A 22076-nucleotide genomic window follows, 5' to 3' on the forward strand; every position below is an offset into this window, starting at 1 on the left:
AGAATTTGTTTATTTTTTATTATATATGGTCAACATAAAAAAACATTCTAAACATTAATATATTTGACCTGTTTGTGTTGTTTCATTAACTTTTACTGATGAACTGAAAGTATAAAAACTCAAACATTTTAGATTTCTTTTGATATTTATTTATATTAATATGTTTGATTTTTATTATATTTATTTTTGATCTTTCAAACGTGAATATTTGCTTGTTAACATGTTCATCCAGCTTTCAGATTGAAATTCCCCAGAATTTATTCCCAGGTATCCCGAAGCTTCGAGTCTCATGATCTTTTAAAGATCTAGAAGTTATTTTAAATGTACACACATGTGCATTTCCACATGTGTGTGGATTTCCACATGTGTGTGGAAATGCACATGTGGCAGACTGGTTCCAGCATCTTCTCCCAGGTTTCCCAGTTGGAAGCGTCTTCTTGTCTCTGGTGATCCTCAGGGAGCCGTAGATGGACTGGAGGGAAGGTGAACGCACCGCAGAAGGTACGAAAGGCCAGATTTACCGAGGAGATCGTCTGATTCGCTGCTGTTTTGCATCATTTTAATGTTTAAAAGTGAAAAATGTGTCGTTCTGGATAAAAACAAGTCCTGATGGGTTTCCTGCTTCGTTTCCTGAATGTGACGTCATCTATAACCTCACTACTTCTCAGCCTCTCCAGTTTCATGAGGAAGTTTTCTGGTCTTCCATCCTCTGCTGGTTGTTGCTTGGAAAACGTTTGAGACCAAAACATCAGTTCTGTTCTCCCAGAAACCCCCCCACCGCCTCAAAAAGCCATTTTAGCCCCACAATAACCGGGTCCTGCAGATGTCAACGTCTCGTACCTCCGTGTGATGCAGTTTGTGGAAACAGGAGTCGCTCAGTGCCAAGAGGGTCCATCACTTCTGGACATGTCTCTGTCTCTCCGGGGACAAAATGATCCCTCATAAGGTGGTGGATGTGAACCTACACGACCCCCCCATCCAGCTGCAGACACATGATGGAGACATCAGCTGCAGAGATTTAATGTAGTGATAAATCCAGGAATCAGTTGGTTTGTGTGGATTTTCAGCAGATAAAAAGCTGATTTCTGTCTTTTAAACTTCAGCCTGAAAGAAACACACAACATAAAATTCAGCTTCAAAGCTGATAAAGAGAATTTCAAGGAATTCTTTTCGACAGAAACAGACGGCTGCAGACCAAACAGAGATCACAGACAGGGAAGCGTTTGTTTCTGTGAAGAGGAATCAGTTTTCATCCGGAGGCCCGATGTGATGGCGTTCCTGCAGCTGGTTCCTGCAGCTCGGCCGTTCCTGCAGCTGGTTCCTGCAGCTGGTTCCTGCAGCTCGGCCGTTCCTGCAGCTGGTTCCTGCAGCTCGGCCGTTCCTGCAGCTGGTTCCTGCAGCTGGTTCCTGCAGCTCGGCCGTTCCTGCAGCTGGTTCCTGCAGCTGGTTCCTGCAGCTGGTTCCTGCAGCTCGGCCGTTCCTGCAGCTGGTTCCTGCAGCTGGTTCCTGCAGCTCGGCCGTTCCTGCAGCTGGTTCCTGCAGCTGGTTCCTGCAGCTCGGCCGTTCCTGCAGCTGGTTCCTGCAGCTGGTTCCTGCAGCTCGGCCGTTCCTGCAGCTGGTTCCTGCAGCTGGTTCCTGCAGCTCGGCCGTTCCTGCAGCTGGTTCCTGCAGCTCGGCCGTTCCTGCAGCTGGTTCCTGCAGCTGGTTCCTGCAGCTCGGCCGTTTCTGCAGCTGGTTCCTGCCCAGCCGGCGTGTTTGTGGGAGGTGTTGAGGCTGGTCAGGTAAAAGCACGGCAGCATCTCTGGCAGCTCCGGCTCGGCGCCCTCCCTGGAAACGTGGCGATGACAGGAGCTTTCTGTGGAGATTTGGAGGAAAAGAAGAATCCCAGCCAGGCTGCATTTGAATTTCAAAGCCTCGCTGTTGAATTCATAATAGACTCGTGAGTAAGCTCTGTGGCGGCTTGTGGTGTTTCAGGACCCCCCCTCGCCCCCCCAGGGCAAAGTTCTGCAGAGTCGTGACAATAAGAAAGATCTGAATCACATCAGAACTTCTTCTCCTCACAAACACTTTCTTCTTCTCGGGTTTCCCGGCTGGATGCTTCAGGGTGATCACGACTTGCCCCCCTCCCTCCTCCCTCCCTCCCTCCTCATCGTGTCCGTGGAGTCCTGGGCTCCTTTCTTCCCTGAGGGAGGTGAGTGCATGTGGGCGAGAGAGAGAGAGAGGCTGCTGTCACTGGAGGTGGCGCTCCTGCTGCCTCTGAATAGATGTGAGTTCAGCCTGGGTGCTGCTGTGGGGGGGGTGTTGGGGTGGAGGGGGGTTCAGCGTGGGAGGAGTCTCGGTGCTGTTATTTGTAAAAGCTTTGATGGATGATTACTGTGTGTGTGTGTGTGTGTGTGTGTGTGTGTGTGAGATAGAGGCAGCGAGGGACCCCCCCGCCTCTTTCTTCTAGTGGCTCACTGCACAATGACTCAATGAAAAGTGGAGGGAGAGGCGGCACACTGTACGCTGCAGAGGAGAAGAGAAGTGCAGGAGCTCTGAGGAAGAGGAGACACTTTGCCCTCTCTGCGATCCAGTGGCAGAGCTTCGCTGACTCTGCAGCCGGAAAGCCTTCCTGGTCGCTCCCGTCCACTTCTGAAGGAAGGTGGAAGTGTTCGGTCCCCTGCAGGCAGAAGGAAGCCGGTATCTGCAGGAGAGCAGGATGCCTGCCGGGACGGGAAGGGATGGATCCGGGTCAGGAGGCTGCCGGGTGACGGCAGCAGCAGCCTGGGGTCAGACTTCACGCTCTGGGATGAGGACCCTGCTGGCATGGGGTGTTCTGGTGGTCCTGGCGGGGCGAGGAGCTGCAGACGCGTGTCCCAGTCCCTGCAGCTGCCTGGGGAATACAGTGGACTGCCACGGTCTGGGTCTCCACTCCGTTCCCAAAAACCTCCCCAGAGGGACGGAGAGGCTGTAAGTACTCACATCCTTTGCTTGTGTTTCTGTGGCAATGAGGGGAATCTTCAGCTAATCTGGTTTGATGAGGTGGTCCAGTGTGTCCGCCAGCCTTCGCACATGAAAACACACATTCCTGTTGGTGTGAGATGCCTGCGGGTCAGACGGAGGACGGAGTTGCCTCATCGCGGACCCTGTGAGCAGGTCTTACATGCTGGATAACCGTGTTCAGGTCAGGCCAGCGGTGCGCTGGACTCGTTTCTCTTCGTGTTCACCCGTCTCATTTCTCTCTTTTTTTTTAAGTTTATATTTTCAGAAAACTGGTCTCTTCTTCTTAACCTGACCTTGACCGGACCCCCAGAGCTGGGGACACCTTTAGGTCTATGCAAACACACTTCAAACCCCAAACAGGGAACATGAGAACATCAGTGTCCACTTAGAGCTTCTGGTCATTTCTCCACACTAACAAGGTTCCACATGAAAGCAGAGACTCCACTGGTTGCAGAGACGTCTGTCTCGACACTGTGGGACGGAAACGAGTCGTCTGTCTCGACACTGTGGGACGGAAACGAGTCGTCTGTCTCGTCACTGTGGGACGGAAACGAGTCGTCTGTCTCGACACTGTGGGACGGAAACGAGTCGTCTGTCTCGACACTGTGGGACGGAAAAGAGTCGTCTGTCTCGTCACTGTGGGACGGAAACGAGTCGTCTGTCTCGTCACTGTGGGACGGAAACGAGTCGTCTGTCTCGACACTGTGGGACGGAAACGAGTCGTCTGTCTCGACACTGTGGGACGGAAACGAGTCGTCTGTCTCGTCACTGTGGGACGGAAACGAGTCGTCTGTCTCGTCACTGTGGGACGGAAACGAGTCGTCTGTCTCGTCACTGTGGGACGGAAACGAGTCGTCTGTCTCGTCACTGTGGGACGGAAACGAGTCGTCTGTCTCGTCACTGTGGGACGGAAACGAGTCGTCTGTCTCGACACTGTGGGACGGAAACGAGTCGTCTGTCTCGTCACTGTGGGACGGAAACGAGTCGTCTGTCTCGTCACTGTGGGACGGAAACGAGTCGTCTGTCTCGTCACTGTGGGACGGAAACGAGTCGTCTGTCTCGACACTGTGGGACGGAAACGAGTCGTCTGTCTCGACACTGTGGGACGGAAACGAGTCGTCTGTCTCGTCACTGTGGGACGGAAACGAGTCGTCTGTCTCGACACTGTGGGACGGAAACGAGTCGTCTGTCTCGACACTGTGGGACGTAAACGAGTCGTCTGTCTCGACACTGTGGGACGGAAACGAGTCGTCTGTCTCGACACTGTGGGACGGAAACGAGTCGTCTGTCTCGACACTGTGGGACGGAAACGAGTCGTCTGTCTCGTCACTGTGGGACGGAAACGAGTCGTCTGTCTCGTCACTGTGGGACGGAAACGAGTCGTCTGTCTCGACACTGTGGGACGGAAACGAGTCGTCTGTCTCGACACTGTGGGACGGAAACGAGTCGTCTGTCTCGTCACTGTGGGACGGAAGCGAGTCGTCTGTCTCGTCACTGTGGGACGGAAGCGAGTCGTCTGTCTCGTCACTGTGGGACGGAAGCGAGTCGTCTGTCTCGTCACTGTGGGACGGAAGCGAGTCGTCTGTCTCGACACTGTGGGACGGAAACGAGTAGTCTGTCTCGACACTGTGGGACGGAAACGAGTCGTCTGTCTCGACACTGTGGGACGGAAGCGAGTCGTCTGTCTCGACACTGTGGGACGGAAACGAGTCGTCTGTCTCGTCACTGTGGGACGGAAGGGAGTCGTCTGTCTCGTCACTGTGGGACGGAAGGGAGTCGTCTGTCTCGTCACTGTGGGACGGAAGCGAGTCGTCTGTCTCGTCACTGTGGGACGGAAGCGAGTCGTCTGTCTCGTCACTGTGGGACGGAAACGAGTCGTCTGTCTCGTCACTGTGGGACGGAAACGAGTCGTCTGTCTCGACACTGTGGGACGGAAACGAGTCGTCTGTCTCGTCACTGTGGGACGGAAACGAGTCGTCTGTCTCGTCACTGTGGGACGGAAACGAGTCGTCTGTCTCGACACTGTGGGACGGAAACGAGTCGTCTGTCTCGACACTGTGGGACGGAAACGAGTCGTCTGTCTCGTCACTGTGGGACGGAAACGAGTCGTCTGTCTCGACACTGTGGGACGGAAACGAGTCGTCTGTCTCGACACTGTGGGACGGAAACGAGTCGTCTGTCTCGTCACTGTGGGACGGAAACGAGTCGTCTGTCTCGACACTGTGGGACGGAAACGAGTCGTCTGTCTCGACACTGTGGGACGTAAACGAGTCGTCTGTCTCGACACTGTGGGACGGAAACGAGTCGTCTGTCTCGACACTGTGGGACGGAAACGAGTCGTCTGTCTCGACACTGTGGGACGGAAACGAGTAGTCTGTCTCGTCACTGTGGGACGGAAACGAGTCGTCTGTCTCGTCACTGTGGGACGGAAACGAGTCGTCTGTCTCGACACTGTGGGACGGAAACGAGTCGTCTGTCTCGACACTGTGGGACGGAAACGAGTCGTCTGTCTCGTCACTGTGGGACGGAAGCGAGTCGTCTGTCTCGTCACTGTGGGACGGAAGCGAGTCGTCTGTCTCGTCACTGTGGGACGGAAGCGAGTCGTCTGTCTCGTCACTGTGGGACGGAAGCGAGTCGTCTGTCTCGACACTGTGGGACGGAAACGAGTAGTCTGTCTCGACACTGTGGGACGGAAACGAGTCGTCTGTCTCGACACTGTGGGACGGAAGCGAGTCGTCTGTCTCGACACTGTGGGACGGAAACGAGTCGTCTGTCTCGTCACTGTGGGACGGAAGGGAGTCGTCTGTCTCGTCACTGTGGGACGGAAGCGAGTCGTCTGTCTCGTCACTGTGGGACGGAAGCGAGTCGTCTGTCTCGTCACTGTGGGACGGAAGCGAGTCGTCTGTCTCGTCACTGTGGGACGGAAGCGAGTCGTCTGTCTCGTCACTGTGGGACGGAAACGAGTCGTCTGTCTCGTCACTGTGGGACGGAAGCGAGTCGTCTGTCTCGTCACTGTGGGACGGAAACGAGTCGTCTGTCTCGTCACTGTGGGACGGAAACGAGTCGTCTGTCTCGTCACTGTGGGACGGAAACGAGTCGTCTGTCTCGACACTGTGGGACGGAAACGAGTCGTCTGTCTCGTCACTGTGGGACGGAAACGAGTCGTCTGTCTCGTCACTGTGGGACGGAAACGAGTCGTCTGTCTCGTCACTGTGGGACGGAAACGAGTCGTCTGTCTCGTCACTGTGGGACGGAAACGAGTCGTCTGTCTCGACACTGTGGGACGGAAACGAGTCGTCTGTCTCGTCACTGTGGGACGGAAACGAGTCGTCTGTCTCGTCACTGTGGGACGGAAACGAGTCGTCTGTCTCGACACTGTGGGACGGAAACGAGTCGTCTGTCTCGACACTGTGGGACGGAAACGAGTCGTCTGTCTCGTCACTGTGGGACGGAAACGAGTCGTCTGTCTCGTCACTGTGGGACGGAAACGAGTCGTCTGTCTCGACACTGTGGGACGGAAACGAGTCGTCTGTCTCGACACTGTGGGACGGAAACGAGTCGTCTGTCTCGTCACTGTGGGACGGAAACGAGTCGTCTGTCTCGTCACTGTGGGACGGAAACGAGTCGTCTGTCTCGACACTGTGGGACGGAAACGAGTCGTCTGTCTCGACACTGTGGGACGGAAACGAGTCTTCTGTCTCGTCACTGTGGGACGGAAACGAGTCGTCTGTCTCGTCACTGTGGGACGGAAACGAGTCGTCTGTCTCGTCACTGTGGGACGGAAACGAGTCGTCTGTCTCGTCACTGTGGGACGGAAACGAGTCGTCTGTCTCGACACTGTGGGACGGAAACGAGTCGTCTGTCTCGTCACTGTGGGACGGAAACGAGTCGTCTGTCTCGTCACTGTGGGACGGAAACGAGTCGTCTGTCTTGTCACTGTGGGACGGAAACGAGTCGTCTGTCTCGACACTGTGGGACGGAAACGAGTCGTCTGTCTCGTCACTGTGGGACGGAAACGAGTCGTCTGTCTCGTCACTGTGGGACGGAAACGAGTCGTCTGTCTCGTCACTGTGGGACGGAAACGAGTCGTCTGTCTCGTCACTGTGGGACGGAAACGAGTTGTCTGTCTCGTCACTGTGGGACAGAAACAATCACACATTATGTCCTGCTGTTGCCGTTTAGTGGTGAAAAGTTTCACTCCAGCTGTAAAAAACTACTTGTGTCTCCTGGGACTCTGCCTTTATTTGACATGGATCATGAAGGTCCTGCTGGTTTCCATGGCGATGAAGGTCCTGCTGGTTTCCATGGAGATGAGGGGTTTTCATCGTGAAGTGTTCTCTCTTATCATAAACTATGTTGGTCTTCACGTCTTTCTGGACCCTCCTGGTTTTTCTAAGGAGAATGTGGGTCTAAACCTGGATTGACCTGACCATTAATAGAGGTGTCCATCATCATCATCATCATCATCCTGAGATATTTAGCTGGGAACACCTCTATTAAACACCTGGAAACCTGCTCAGCTTCACATTTTACCTGCTGAAATATTCACACATCTGATTTCTTTTCAGACCAGAATTATACAAACAGCTCATGCAGTTGTGAAGGTGCCACAAAAAGTAAAAGAAAGTAAAAAAAACTAAACCTGAAACACATCCCACACATCATCTTTCCTACGAGGAGAAGACTTGTGGCGGTTCCTGGTTTTATGATGTGTACACACGTACCATCAGGATTTTCCTGCCAAATAAAACTTCAGCTGTAATTTAAAGCTAGTTTTTCTCACTGTGACGTTGCGGCTTTAGTGTTGGAAGTATCACACATGTTGTTTGTGTGTTCCACAGTGAAACAAAGACGTGCTGTTTTATGTCTGACCTCCCTCAGCTGTTTCTGGTTCAGCTGCTGCCTTTCAGCCACACAAAGTTTTCTGAATTTCTCACGTGGTGTGACGCTTGGATGCTGGACTTCATCACCATGTCTGAGAATGGACACTGTCTGGTTGTACTGATGGGAAGCTGCTGCGCCTGCTCTCAAACAGGACGTTTGATGTCTGCAAACTGTCTCCATCAGTCCTTCTTTATGTTCTGTGTGTTGGCTCCTCCACATGGGGTGCACATGTATGTACTCGAACATGCTGAGTGTATGTGTTTATTTCAGGTTTTAGAGTGCAGGTTATGAATAATTGATGATTGTCAGAGGTGCAGGCAGAGATACGTTATCCTTCCTCCTTTTTGGCTTACTGTAGCGTGGAGGATGTTTTCTACGTTATGGCATACAGATTTGTGATCAGGGCTGGCGGCTCGGGCTCCTGGTCCATGAGAAACGGTCTGGAAACGGCTCTGAGCTGACAGAGCAGCTCTTCTAGATGAAGCAGGATATCTTGCTCTGCAGAGTGACAGTAAACCGCAGGAATCCGGTTAAAGAAAAATGATCTGGGGCTCAGTTTAATTAACTCTATTATTTTGGAAAAGTTCAAATCAACCCAAAAGCATCTGAATCCACATCTGTTGCACTCATTTGTGTTTTTTGACTAAAAACTAAGGTTCCCAGATCTCTGCTGACGTTGACCTGTAGGGCGAGAGTTTGACTGGACGAAAAACAGATTTGGTTTAAAATCAATAAATTCTGCCTGTTTGACAAAAAGTCCTGAAATCTGACTTAAACCCTGAAAAACTGCTCAAAATACCAAAGAAACATCCATCCATCCATCATTTATCTGTCCATCCATCCATCCGTCCATCCGTCCATGCATCCATCTATCTATCATCTATCTGTACATTCATTCATCCATCCATCATTCATCCATCCATCCATCCATTCATCCATCAATCCATCCATCCATCCATTCATCCATCCATCATTCATCCATCCATCCATCCATTCATCCATCAATCCATCCATCCATCCATTTATCCATCCATCATTCATCCATCCATCATCCATCCATCCATTCATCCATCCATCCATCCATCCATCATTTATCTGTCCATCCATCCATCCGTCCATCCGTCCATGCATCCATCTATCTATCATCTATCTGTACATTCATTCATCCATCCATCATTCATCCATCATTCATCCATCCATTCATCCATCAATCCATTCATCCATCCATCATTCATCCATCATTCATCCATCCATCCATCCATTCATCCATCAATCCATCCATCCATCCATTTATCCATCCATCATTCATCCATCCATCCATCCATCCATCCATCCATTCATCCATCAATCCATCCATCCATCATTTATCTGTCCATCCATCCATCCGTCCATCCGTCCATGCATCCATCTATCTATCATCTGTCTGTACATTCATTCATCCATCCATCATTCATCCATCCATCATCCATCCATCATTCATCCATCCATCCATTCATCCATCAATCCATCCATCCATCCATTTATCCATCCATCATTCATCCATCCATCATCCATCCATCCATCCATCCATTCATCCATCAATCCATCCATCCATCATTTATCTGTCCATCCGTCCATCCGTCCATGCATCCATCTATCTATCATCTATCTGTACATTCATTCATCCATCCATCATTCATCCATCCATTCATCCATCAATCCATCCATCCATCCATTCATCCATCCATCATTCATCCATCCATCATCCATCCATCATTCATCCATCCATCCATCCATTCATCCATCAATCCATCCACCATTCGTCCATCCATCATTCATCTATCCATTCATCCATTCATCTATCCATATGATAGAAATGAAACTGGAAGTCCAGTCAGCACTGGTTCCATCCTGCAGAACATCATCTGAACACGTCCAGCCTGGAAGCAGATGGTCTCCAGCAGCAGAAGACCACAGCGGGTTCCCTCCTGTCAGTAAGAACAGGTAACTGAGGCTACAATTCACACAGACTCACCAGAACTGGACAATAGAAGATGGAGAAACCTTGCTGGTCTGATGAGTCTCCAGTTCAGCTCCACATTCACATGGTAGGATCAGAATCTGCTGGAAACATCATGACAACATGGATCCATCCTGCCGTCAGGATCAACGCTGCTGCTGCTGGAACGGTGGGGGGAAGTTTTCTGGTCCCACTTTGGTCCCCTTAGTACCAACATGACCTGGTTTAACCTCCACAGCCTCCCTGAGTCCTGCTGCTGACCATGTCCATCCCTTTCTGAGCACAGTGTAGCATCTTCTGATGGAAACTTCCAGCAGGATGATGCACCACTTTGTGTGGAATGTTTCCTCCTTGTTATGCATCACACCAAGAATTAGGGCAGTTCCTGAGAGAACCTGGGGTCCAACCTGGAACTTAAAGCTGGACATCGGGTGTAGATTTTAATGTAAATCTTGTTTAGTAATTCTCGAAGCCCTTTCTCATCGTCTGAAAGAGCATGGCCAAGAGCTCACATTAACACGCACGCACGCACGCACGCACGCACCAGAAAGACAGGTCGTATTGTTTCAAACACAGGAAGAGCACATGACTTCATGTGAAAGGTCAGGAGCACCCAACTCCTCATCATGGACCGGTAAAATTAACATAAATGTCTGACAGAGACCAGCTGATGATACCGACTGACTCAGCAGGACGTCAGTTACATCCAGGACGAGATGGGAACCAGTATGTCATACTGGAGTTTCACGTCAACAACCGGTCCAGTTCTTATCCATGTGGATAAATTAATCAACAGTTCAGGTCTCACTCGCCTGCAGTTTTTATTAGAAGGTCTTATTAAAGTTTAACTCAGGTCTCGTGTTTCACTGCGGTCTAACCAGGATGCTGCTCTGCTGCTGACTGTCGGGATGATATCTGTAGCCTGAAGGCCTTGAAGCCCGCCGGAGCCGGTGGGTTTTAACCAAACACCTCCGTCCGCCAGCTTTAATGATGTGTGAAAGCTGGGATGTGAATTTTACAGATGTAAAATTTCTAAATGAACCTGATTTACATACACTCTGATGATGATGATGATGATGATGATGATGATGATGATGATGTTGAGCCTCTGTTGTTCTCTAGGACAGTGTTTTTTTTTTTTTTTTTAGTTTTTTTTTTTTTTTTAATTTTTTTAAGCCAAAGTTTTTTTTCACAAAAAAAGCATCTTCTCAGCTGCTGCTAACAGTCGCTGTCAAGTATCCCGTTTTGGCGGGAAACTACCGTATTTTTCCCAGGTTCCCGACGTCTTCCTGTATTTTTATTGTCACGTATTTTTCCTGTATTTTTGTATTGGTAAAAAAACACTGATATGAGGAAAGAAACCCTTCGGCCCTGCAAAGAATAAACACACAGCAGCGAAAATAACCTCCTTTCCAACACGGAAAGAATTGCGTATTCCCCCGACAATCGACACCTCTCCGACTTCCACCAGAAAAAAGACGGGAGAATTGTTGATGCTCATTTTGTCTTTTAATAAACTCAATGAAAGGTTTGAAACATTTTTAAAGATAGCTCCAATGTGGCTAAGTTAGCAGCGGAAGTCGTGTGTGCATCAGTGTAATCGGTGTACCAGGAAATTGTGCTCTGATAAAAGGTTCTGCGATTAAATGCGTTATTGTTTTAACTCGTTCATGTCTGTAATTCATTGTAATTAACGTGATAAACTGATGGCAGTGGTACGATCCTGAGCTCCCAGGCTACCCAGTGGAACTAAACACATCCAGTAGCTTTGGATAGTAGTTCATTAATCAGCTTGTTTCCCGACTGCTGGCGTCGCCTCAGACTGTTGGTCCAGGTGTGCTGCTCACCTCTCGCATCTAAGAAATCAGAAGGCAGCTTCTCACTTATGTTTTTTCTTTCTCTTCTTTTTTGGTAGCCAGATTTTCTTATCTTTGGGAAAGACATGAATTTTCCTCCCTCCTGTGGCAGTTTAAAGGCTGTCGGGAGGATACGCGAACGGAGAAAAAAAACATGCAAATACTTTAACTTGTAATACAGCGGAGACCCAGGAAGAAAAGCAGCTGGTGGTTCAGTCGCTAATGGGGATCTTAACAAAAGTAATGCAATAAAAACTGTTATAATTTTTATTATTATTATCATTATGTACATATATTTTTATATGTTTACCTGTTATATGTATCTGCTTCTTGCTCATTTCAAGAAACTCCTCATAATTTCATTACACTTGCACAATGACAAAGATCTTGAATCTTGGAATTTCCTCTCATCTGTTGCATTGCAAAGGAACAGATATAGATAACTTTCCTGATACCAGAACCAGGAAACCATAACGAGATAATGTCGGACCCAAGTCTACTTGGCCAATAGGAGAGTCTGATGCAGACGGGCAGTCTGTCCATCTGTTACGCATCATACCCAAAACACATGCTCTGTTTTTAATTATTGGAGCTGTCCTGCAGTAAGCTGTCCCAGGAACATGTAAACACAGTCGGAGTGACCTTTTGACCCTTGTGTTGTTCAGTCTGTCCCCACACCGTCCTGTGGACTCAGGCAGACCCTGCAGCACAGAGGAGTGACTCATTAAGCAGCTGTTTGGTAAAGGTCTTGTCGCCCAATTAGCATGTAAAGTGATCTGTGTGTGTGTGTGTGTGTGTGTGTGCTGCTATCCACACTGTGTGTGCAGAAGTCCCTGGGAGACAGTCAGCAATAACAGGGTCATTTATCAAGGTGACTACACCAGTCGAACTAAACACCCTTTCCTACTGGATCGCCATGGCAATGCTGAAAAATGGATGCCCTTTGGGTCTGTTGAGTCTCGTTATTTGAGAAAACAAGAAAGTGCAACAAAAAAGAGGAAGAGAATAAATATGCTTAGAATTATTTAAGAGAAACTCATTTTTACACTTATTGTGTTCAAAGTAAAGTAAAATAAAACAGTTTCGCTCGCGAGAATTGTATCATAGTGCGATAAAGATATTCCTGTATGGTGGTAATTCATGAAGGAACTTTCTTTTACTTTTACTATTTTCCTGTCTGTGCAAATCCTTATGAGAAGGAGATCATGGGAAACTGAGGCATGTTCAGAACCAGTGAAAACGAAGCAAAGTGACAAAGAGGAGGCATTCAGGAACAATCTGAAAAACAAGCGTCGGCGAAGAAACGTAACAAATGTGGTGGAAGATTAAAAAGATCAAAAACTTTTAAGGATGAGACTAGGAGGCACCTCTAGCCTGTCCGTCTCCTGCAGTCAGGTGAAGAGGCAACTGGAGAAACTAAACCAGAAATGGAACAGAGTCCTTGCACCTCATCCACCTCATGATGAGAATCTCCCGTTCCACCTCATCATGATGAGAATCTCCCGTTCCACCTCATCATGATGAGAATCTCCCGTTCCACCTCATCATGATGAGAATCTCCCGTTCCACCTCATCATGATGAGAATCTCCCGTTCCACCTCATCATGATGAGAATCTCCCGTTCCACCACATCATGATGAGAATCTCCCGTTCCACCTCATCACCATGAGAATCTCCCGTTCCACCTCATCATGATGAGAATCTCCCGTTCCACCTCATCATGATGAGAATCTCCCGTTCCACCACATCATGATGAGAATCTCCCGTTCCACCTCATCATGATGAGAATCTCCCGTTCCACCTCATCATGATGAGAATCTCCCGTTCCACCTCATCATGATGAGAATCTCCCGTTCCACCTCATCATGATGAGAATCTCCCGTTCCACCTCATCATGATGAGAATCTCCCGTTCCATCTCATCATGATGAGAATCTCCCGTTCCACCACATCATGATGAGAATCTCCCGTTCCACCTCATCATGATGAGAATCTCCCGTTCCACCTCACCACCATGAGAATCTCCCGTTCCACCTCATCATGATGAGAATCTCCCGTTCCACCTCATCATGATGAGAATCTCCCGTTCCACCTCATCATGATGAGAATCTCCCGTTCCACCACATCACCATGAGAATCTCCCGTTCCACCTCATCATGATGAGAATCTCCCGTTCCACCACATCACCATGAGAATCTCCCGTTCCACCACATCACCATGAGAATCTCCCGTTCCACCTCATCATGATGAGAATCTCCCGTTCCACCTCATCATGATGAGAATCTCCCGTTCCACCTCATCATGATGAGAATCTCCCGTTCCACCACATCATGATGAGAATCTCCCGTTCCACCTCATCATGATGAGAATCTCCCGTTCCACCTCATCATGATGAGAATCTCCCGTTCCACCACATCACCATGAGAATCTCCCGTTCCACCTCATCATGATGAGAATCTCCCGTTCCACCTCATCATGATGAGAATCTCCCGTTCCACCTCATCATGATGAGAATCTCCCGTTCCACCTCATCATGATGAGAATCTCCCGTTCCACCTCATCATGATGAGAATCTCCCGTTCCACCTCATCATGATGAGAATCTCCCGTTCCACCTCATCATGATGAGAATCTCCCGTTCCACCACATCATGATGAGAATCTCCCGTTCCACCTCATCATGATGAGAATCTCCCGTTCCACCTCATCATGATGAGAATCTCCCGTTCCACCTCACCACCATGAGAATCTCCCGTTCCACCTCATCATGATGAGAATCTCCCGTTTCACCTCACCACCATGAGAATCTCCCGTTCCACCTCATCATGATGAGAATCTCCCGTTCCACCTCATCATGATGAGAATCTCCCGTTCCACCACATCACCATGAGAATCTCCCGTTCCACCTCATCATGATGAGAATCTCCCGTTCCACCTCATCATGATGAGAATCTCCCGTTCCACCACATCACCATGAGAATCTCCCGTTCCACCACATCACCATGAGAATCTCCCTTTCCACCTCATCACCATAAGAATCTCCCGTTTCACCTCATCACCATGAGAAGACCGGCGCAGAGCCCGCATTACTGCAGACGCCGCACCGATTCGTCTGTCGATCTCGCGCTCCATCCTTCCCTCACTCGTGAACAAGATATTTAACGAGATATTTAAACTCCTCCACTTGAGGCAGGACCTGACTCCCGACCCGGAGAGGGCAATCCACCCTATTCCGGCTGAGGACCATGGTCTCAGATTTGGAGGTGCTGATTCTCATCCCAGCCACTTCACACTCGGCCGCGAATCGCTCAAGTGAGAGCTGGAGATCACGACCAGATGAAGCCAACAGGACCACGTCATCTGCAAAAAGCAGAGACCCAATCCTGAGCCCACCAAGTCGGATCCCCTCAACACCTCGGCTGCACCTAGAAATTCTGTCCATATAAGTTATGAACAGAATCGGGGATAAAAGGCAGCCTTGGCGAAGTCCAATCCTCAATAAAAATGAATCCTACTGCCGGCAATGCGGACCAAGCTCTGACACCTGTCGTACAGGGACCGGACAGCTCGTACAAGGGGGTCCAGTACCCCATACCCCCGGAGTACCCCCCACAGGAGCCCCCGGGGGACACGGTCGAATGCCTTCTCCAGGTCCACAAAGCACATGTAGACTGGTTGGGCAAACTCCCAGGACCCCCCCAGGACCCCAAAGAGGGTATAGAGCTGGTCCACTGTTCCGCGACCAGGACGAAAACCACACTGCTCCTCCTCAATCCGGGATTCGACTATCCGGCGGACCCTCCTCTCCAGGACCCCTGAATAGACCTTACCAGGGAGGCTGAGGAGTGTGATTCCCCTGTAATTGGAACACACCCTCCGGTCCCCCTTCTTAAAAAGGGGGACCACCACCCCAGTCTGCCAATCCAGCGGTACTGCCCCCGATGTCCACGCAATGCTGCAGAGGCGTGTCAGCCAGGACAGCCCCACAGCATCCAGAACCTTAAGGAACTCTGGGCAGATCTCATCCACCCCCGGGGCCTTGCCGCCAAGGAGCTTTTTGACCACCTCAGCGACTTCAGCCCCAGAGATAGGAGAGTCCACCCCTGAGTCCGCCAGCTCTGCTTCCTCATCATTGCTCTGTCAGGCCCTGATTAAAACAAAGGAGACTGCCGGAACAGTCGGCTGACAAATGGCTCCACAACATAACCAGGATTACTTCCCTTTTCAACATGGGGTTACACACATACATCAGCCAGGATAAATCAGTAGATAAATTTGCAATTTATCACTCCAAGAAGTCTTACCACAGCGTACACCTGAATCCAAACAAAAGATACTAATTGCCCTCACCTGTTCTTATAAAGAGGCAGGAGCCTGACTCCTCCATGAAGAGGGCAGTGCTTATCACCATGCCTGTCAACCCTCACATACATGTAGAATATATGGACTCATACTTGACTAGAAACTGGAAAAAAATGAAGAGTTTAACCAACGCTAGTTTTAATTATTCACATTTTCTGTAGAATTATAATTTTCGTCAAGATCATTTTTTAGTGAGATACTTCCTGCAATGTACTTTTTAAGGTATTTCCTTTTGTGTTGCCGTGTTTCCACCCATTGCTCTTTTTCTAATATAGACACACATACACACTCTCTAACATTACACACACCTCTCTCAATTTCATTACAGGCGACTGCCACCTCAGCTTTTCCCTCAGCTCTTTTCTCTCCCTGCCCATCTCTTATAATCATCTGCAGTCCCCTTTGGCCCCTCAGAGGGAAAGATGCTGCTAATGAAGTGTCATTAGGCTGGAGTGTGTGTGTGTTACTGTTAATGTGACATCCTCTGTGCTGCTTCACCAACGAGGGGAATGAACAGGACAAAGGAAAATAAGAATCTAAATACAAACTTTTTTCAAGCTTTCAGGAGTAAAAGAAGGAAGGGTTGAAGAAGATATTTTACTGATTTGTTTTTAAACAGATTTGGGTTATTAATGTAAGCTGAGATATAAACACTTGTAAGAGGATGTATCAGCAGGGCTGGCCTGAGCCTTTTTGCAGCCGCGAGCAGAATTTGATCTTTGGGCACCATTGGACCACCCCAGCACCACTAGCACTTCACTTTTACTAGTGCTTGATCATTGTATACGCTGGATATGTCGCACCCATTAATTTGCATTATTTGTAGTTAGTTTACATCATACTGGGGTAGTAAATTCAGAAAAAAGCACTTTTTAATTCGCAGAGAGATGCATGCATGTGGCACCTTGAGCTTGTAGCTGATAGTAAGAAGGATTCACACCTGAATAGTCCGGGGGACTTATGGATGCAGAGTTCTCCCAACCACATGAATAAAGTCCCCAAGTAGCAAAATAACAGACTACCCGGCCCGATGACGTCCCGATATCTTCAGTAAAGTTAACCGGTTGGGGCAGGACTTGCAGACACCTGATCAGATGACTTTTAAGAATCAAACTTTGCTGTGTTGTTGCGTGAAACGTGACAGAGCAGAGAAATGTGTCTATCCAGATCAGAGTGCAGATTTGTTCCTCTAACATTCTCCTGAAGGTGAAATCCTCCATCCTGCACATGTTCAGGTGATGAGCAGGTTATTCTGCTCATCTGCACACAACAGCTCCACATGGATGCCTGTTGTAGAATTTATCTGATATGAAGGAGCTGTGCTGGAGAAGAGTGTGTCCTTTTGACAACACAGAGACTTCAGCTGTGTGTGTGTCTGTGTGTGTTTCTGTGTGTGTTTCTGTGTGTGTGTCTGATAGGTGTTACTGGTCTGCCCGTCCACGTGATTTACTGTAAATTGCCCCCCTGCTGCTTTCCCTTCCCCATCAGATGAAATGGTGGCGAGCAGAGTAGATCAACTGCCTTGCTGCCCACTCAGGCTGAGATTGTGTGTGTGTGTGTGTGTGTGTGTGTGTGTGTGTGAGAGACGCGTTCTGCTTTAATGAGCTATTGTTTGGCAGAGTCGCCACTCGAGGGGAGTCTGTCGCTTAGCTGACCCCTGACCCAGCCATGCTGCACAAAACTCAATTAAGCACGCTTCATGGGACCTGCATCTCCACGGTCGCCGTCTCGTCGCAGAGACACGCCTCCAGTGGGCATTTCCCCGCTATCAGCGCCGCGTTTTTCTGAGCCTCCACACGTTAATGTGAAAACGTGGCACTTCCTTCTGCTGGCGCCGTTTAACTGTCAGTCATTTCACACACATCCAGGGAGGGATTCCAGACCCCCCACCATGATCCATCTTCCCTCCCTCTGCTGCAGCCAATCAGCAACTTCCGCCCCCTCTGCGTGTCTCTGACGTCCTCCAGCTTCAGTCCGTAACTCTTACAGAAGCAACGTGTTGCATCAGACTGTTTCAACACGACACTCTTGATTCGGCGACGAGATGCGTCACGACTTGGTCCCCAGTAAAACGGTGGAACAGAAGAACCAGGAGGGGTCAGGGATCTTCAGTCCTGGTGCTTGTGGACCAGAGCAGATTGTGTACTCAGAGTTGTGTTGCAGCAGGGAGACATCTAAAACCTGCAGGACTTTAGCCTTCATGGACCAGGATCGATGGGTTTTTGCTTTGGGTTTGTGGTTGAAGTGGTTGCTGGTCTTTTATTTTGTAGGTTTATCACTTCCTGCTCGTTGTTCTGGTCACTTCCTCTTCATCGCACCTGCGTTCGTTTGCTGACCTGCTGCTCGTTTTGTAATTAGTTCCTTACGGTTACGGACTCGTGCTCATTTTCACATCTCTCCTTGTTCTCTGCATTTGTAAATCCTTGCATCGGTAAATCAGCGGTTTTGTCAGTAAAGACTCCAGATATCGTTGCTTGGCTCCATCCCCTCCATCACGGGTTGGTGTTTGGGTCAAAGCTTCACATGGAAACTCCACCTGTCGCCATCTTCCCCCTGGTAGTCTCAATGAATAAATGTCTCCCGTCTTGCCCTTACATCCTTCCATGACCACCTGATATGGGAAGGGTCCTCTGACTGTTGTAGATGTAAAAGTGTAGAGTTGACAGCTCGAACTCGATAAATCAGAAGCACAATGATGGGGGACATGACGTCTGTCCACCGCTGACTGAAACAGTCTCTGTTATGTGCAGCGACTGCTCTCATCAGTTCAGTAAACCCGGGCCTCCCCGCAGCATCACGGCCCCCGCTATGAAGTAGGTCAAAGATTTAGCGGTGGCTCCCCCCGACGTGTTCGGTCCAAGCTCGCGTTCAGACTGACCTGAATCCCTGGGTCGTGTTCCGAACACACAACCTCAGACAGAACATTCTAACACTTTCCCTGAAGAATGTAGAGTTACATCTGCAGACGGGGAAGACCTTTCTGTGTTGACCTGAAGAAGCCTCTGACTGAACACTGTGGTTCGTCCGTATGCACATCTTTCTTCTCTGGACCGTTGACTCCAGGATCCAGATCAGTCCGGAGAACAAAACCAGATCAGTTTGTTCAGTTCTGGTTCTGGTTCTGCTGCCCCAGCAGACGCCGCGAAGCAGACTCCCGGCTGACTACCGTCAAGTCCTGATCGGAGTCCAGATCGGAGTCCAGATCGGAGTCCAGACCGGAGTCCAGACCGGAGTCCAGACCGGAGTCCAGACCCGAGTCCAGATCCGAGTCCAGACCAGAGACTAGACCAGAGACTAGACCGGAGTCCAGACCGGAGTCCAGATCCGAGTCCAGATCCGAGTCCAGACCAGAGACTAGACCAGAGACTAGACCGGAGTCCAGACCGGAGTCCAGACCGGAGTCCAGACCGGAGTCCAGATCCGAGTCCAGATCCGAGTCCAGACCAGTGTCCTGATCCGAGTCCAGATCCGAGTCCAGATCCGAGTCCAGACCGGAGTCCTGACCAGAGACCAGATCCGAGTCCAGACCAGAGACCAGACCCGAGACCAGACCCGAGACCAGACCCGAGACCAGACCAGAGACCAGACCAGAGACCAGACCAGAGACCAGATCCGAGTCCAGACCCGAGTCCAGACCCGAGTCCAGACCAGAGACCAGACCCGAGTCCAGACCTGAGTCCAGACCAGAGACTAGACCGGAGTCCAGACCGGAGTCCAGACCGGAGTCCTGACCAGAGACCAGATCCGAGTCCAGACCAGAGACCAGACCAGAGACCAGACCAGAGACCAGACCCGAGTCCAGACCCGAGTCCAGACCCGAGTCCAGACCCGAGTCCAGACCAGAGACCAGACCCGAGTCCAGACCCGAGTCCAGACCCGAGTCCAGACCCGAGACCAGACCAGAGTCCAGACCAGAGTCCAGACCAGAGTCCAGACCAGAGACCAGACCCGAGTCCAGACCAGAGACCAGACCAGAGACCAGACCAGAGACCAGACCAGAGTCCAGACCAGAGTCCAGACCAGAGACCAGACCAGAGTCCAGACCAGAGACCAGACCAGAGTCCAGACCAGAGTCCAGACCAGAGACCAGACCAAACATGGAGGAGCAGTATTTGGCTGTTATGCTGTGGAACAGTGAAGGTTAAAGACAAACTACAGAACTTTTGCCATTTTCTGTCACGCGGCCTCCGTGGACGGCGAATTCATCCTATCTGACCTACAGGTCATTTATCTATAGCACATAAGTAAGGACAATTTGTCAGAAAAAATATATAGCTACACATCAGGATCATGAAATGCTTGATGAGAAATGTATGTAGATACAAAGTATAGCTAAAGATCCAAAGAATACCTGAAAATACTCTCAGAAAAAACAGAAAAACGGACTGAATCACAAAAATGTGCTGTAGATATTTTCATTTTTATCTTCTCTTCTCTTCCCATATCATGTGTACTGTGTATACACGGCTTTCTGTCTACACTTAGTAAATTTGTATGTTGGGAGTTTGTTTTGCGCTACTCTGAGCTATGGAGGCATCACTCGTAGATCAGGTTCACACAAACCTTCCTCAACACGCTCTGTTCCTTCTGTCCCAACTCAGGACAGCATGAGGTCAGGCTCCACCCTTTACCGTAGGAGGACAGGAACACAACACTCCACACCAACACACACACTCCCATGTGCAGGTGCACACACACGACTCGTTTTACCCTCCAACCACAAAGCCTCATGGGAAGAGTGACATCATTCGCTCCCCTTCTTCTTAGCTGTCAGTCGAAGTAGACAATGAGGCCACAGGGTTAAAGCGGCTTCTACATGTGTGTTGGAACGAATGCTATCGGGTTGCACACGCTGACAGTAGTCTGCAGAATCCAGTCACTTCTCCGAATCCTGCGCCCGGAAGGATGTGGATTCATACTGCAATAAAGAACGTGTGACCATCTGGAATGTAAAAAAGTTTCAGACGGAGCATCACTGTTACAGACGATCATTTCACTATGCGGGTTTTAAAAACGTGCTACTTACCTGACCCGAATGGAAAAAGCGGGCATAGGGGAGGTCTGCCAATTCATCAATCTACATCAGCACATACAGGACTTCCATTGTGTTATTTACAGTTTTCCATATTTCTTACCATGTCTTCAGGCTGCATGATGGCATAGTGGTTAGCAGGGTGGCCTCACAGCAAGAAGGTCGCTGGTTTGATCCTCAGCTGGGGTGGGGTTTGGGCATGTTCTCCCCGTGTATGCGTGGGTTCTCTCCGGCTTCCTCCCACCGTCCAAAGACATGATGTTAGGTTAACTGGTTACTCTAAACTGCCCGTAGGAATGAGCGTGAGTGGTTGTGTGTCTCTGTGTGGCCCTGCGATGGACTGGCGAGCTGTCCAGGGTGTACCCTGCCTTTCGCCCACAGACTGTTGGGATGGACTCCCGCTTCCCCATGACCCTTTATCGGACTAAGCGGTTAAGATAATGGATGACTGAATATCATGTTTCCATGCAGGATTGTCGGGTATCAATACAGCTGCATCCGGAATCCAATCGACCTGATTGGTATCATTGCAGAAACTGATATCTGTCAAAACCAGGTCTAGCCATCAGAATAATGGAAGTAAGGTGGTCAACAGCAGGCGGGAGAACCTTAAAACATGCCAACTTTATTTGTTCTGGGTGGAAGCCGTCAGAAGAGGGGGGTCCGGGCGTGCTTGGTGGAAATCGTGAACGTAGGGAGAGGCAGCTGCTCTGGTTGCTGAGCAGGTAGATGAGGAGCTGGTGATGGCAGGTGGTGGGAAGTCTGGAAGGTCAGCTGAATTCCAGAGTGGCAAGGCCGTCCTACTCGGTACTGTACGTCCAAACAAACACTGGTGGAAGCTCGAGTTACCACGGCAACAGTGAGACAGGCCGGCCAGGTCTGGTCCTGCAGTCCTGGTGTAGGAAGGCTTGATGGGGAAGAGCTGTGGAAGCGGGAGCAAACCGGACTTCCCAAAGCTTCCTGG

General features: G+C 49.7%; 1 protein-coding gene across 1 annotated transcript in view; it reads left to right on the forward strand.

Annotated features, from left to right (window-relative positions):
* Positions 1–2698: 2698 nt before the first annotated feature.
* Positions 2699–22076, forward strand: part of slit1b (slit homolog 1b) — a gene marked incomplete at both ends in the record, with an annotated part of 152810 nt that continues 133432 nt past the window's right edge. The window contains one exon of the mRNA XM_079265052.1: positions 2699–2949. Within this exon, the coding sequence (XP_079121178.1) occupies positions 2699–2949 (251 nt within the window). The remainder of the gene's footprint in view (positions 2950–22076) is intronic.

Source organism: Telmatherina bonti (assembly GCF_933228915.1).
Source record: "Telmatherina bonti genome assembly, chromosome: 3".
In the NCBI taxonomy this organism is placed as follows: Eukaryota; Metazoa; Chordata; class Actinopteri; order Atheriniformes; family Telmatherinidae; genus Telmatherina; species Telmatherina bonti.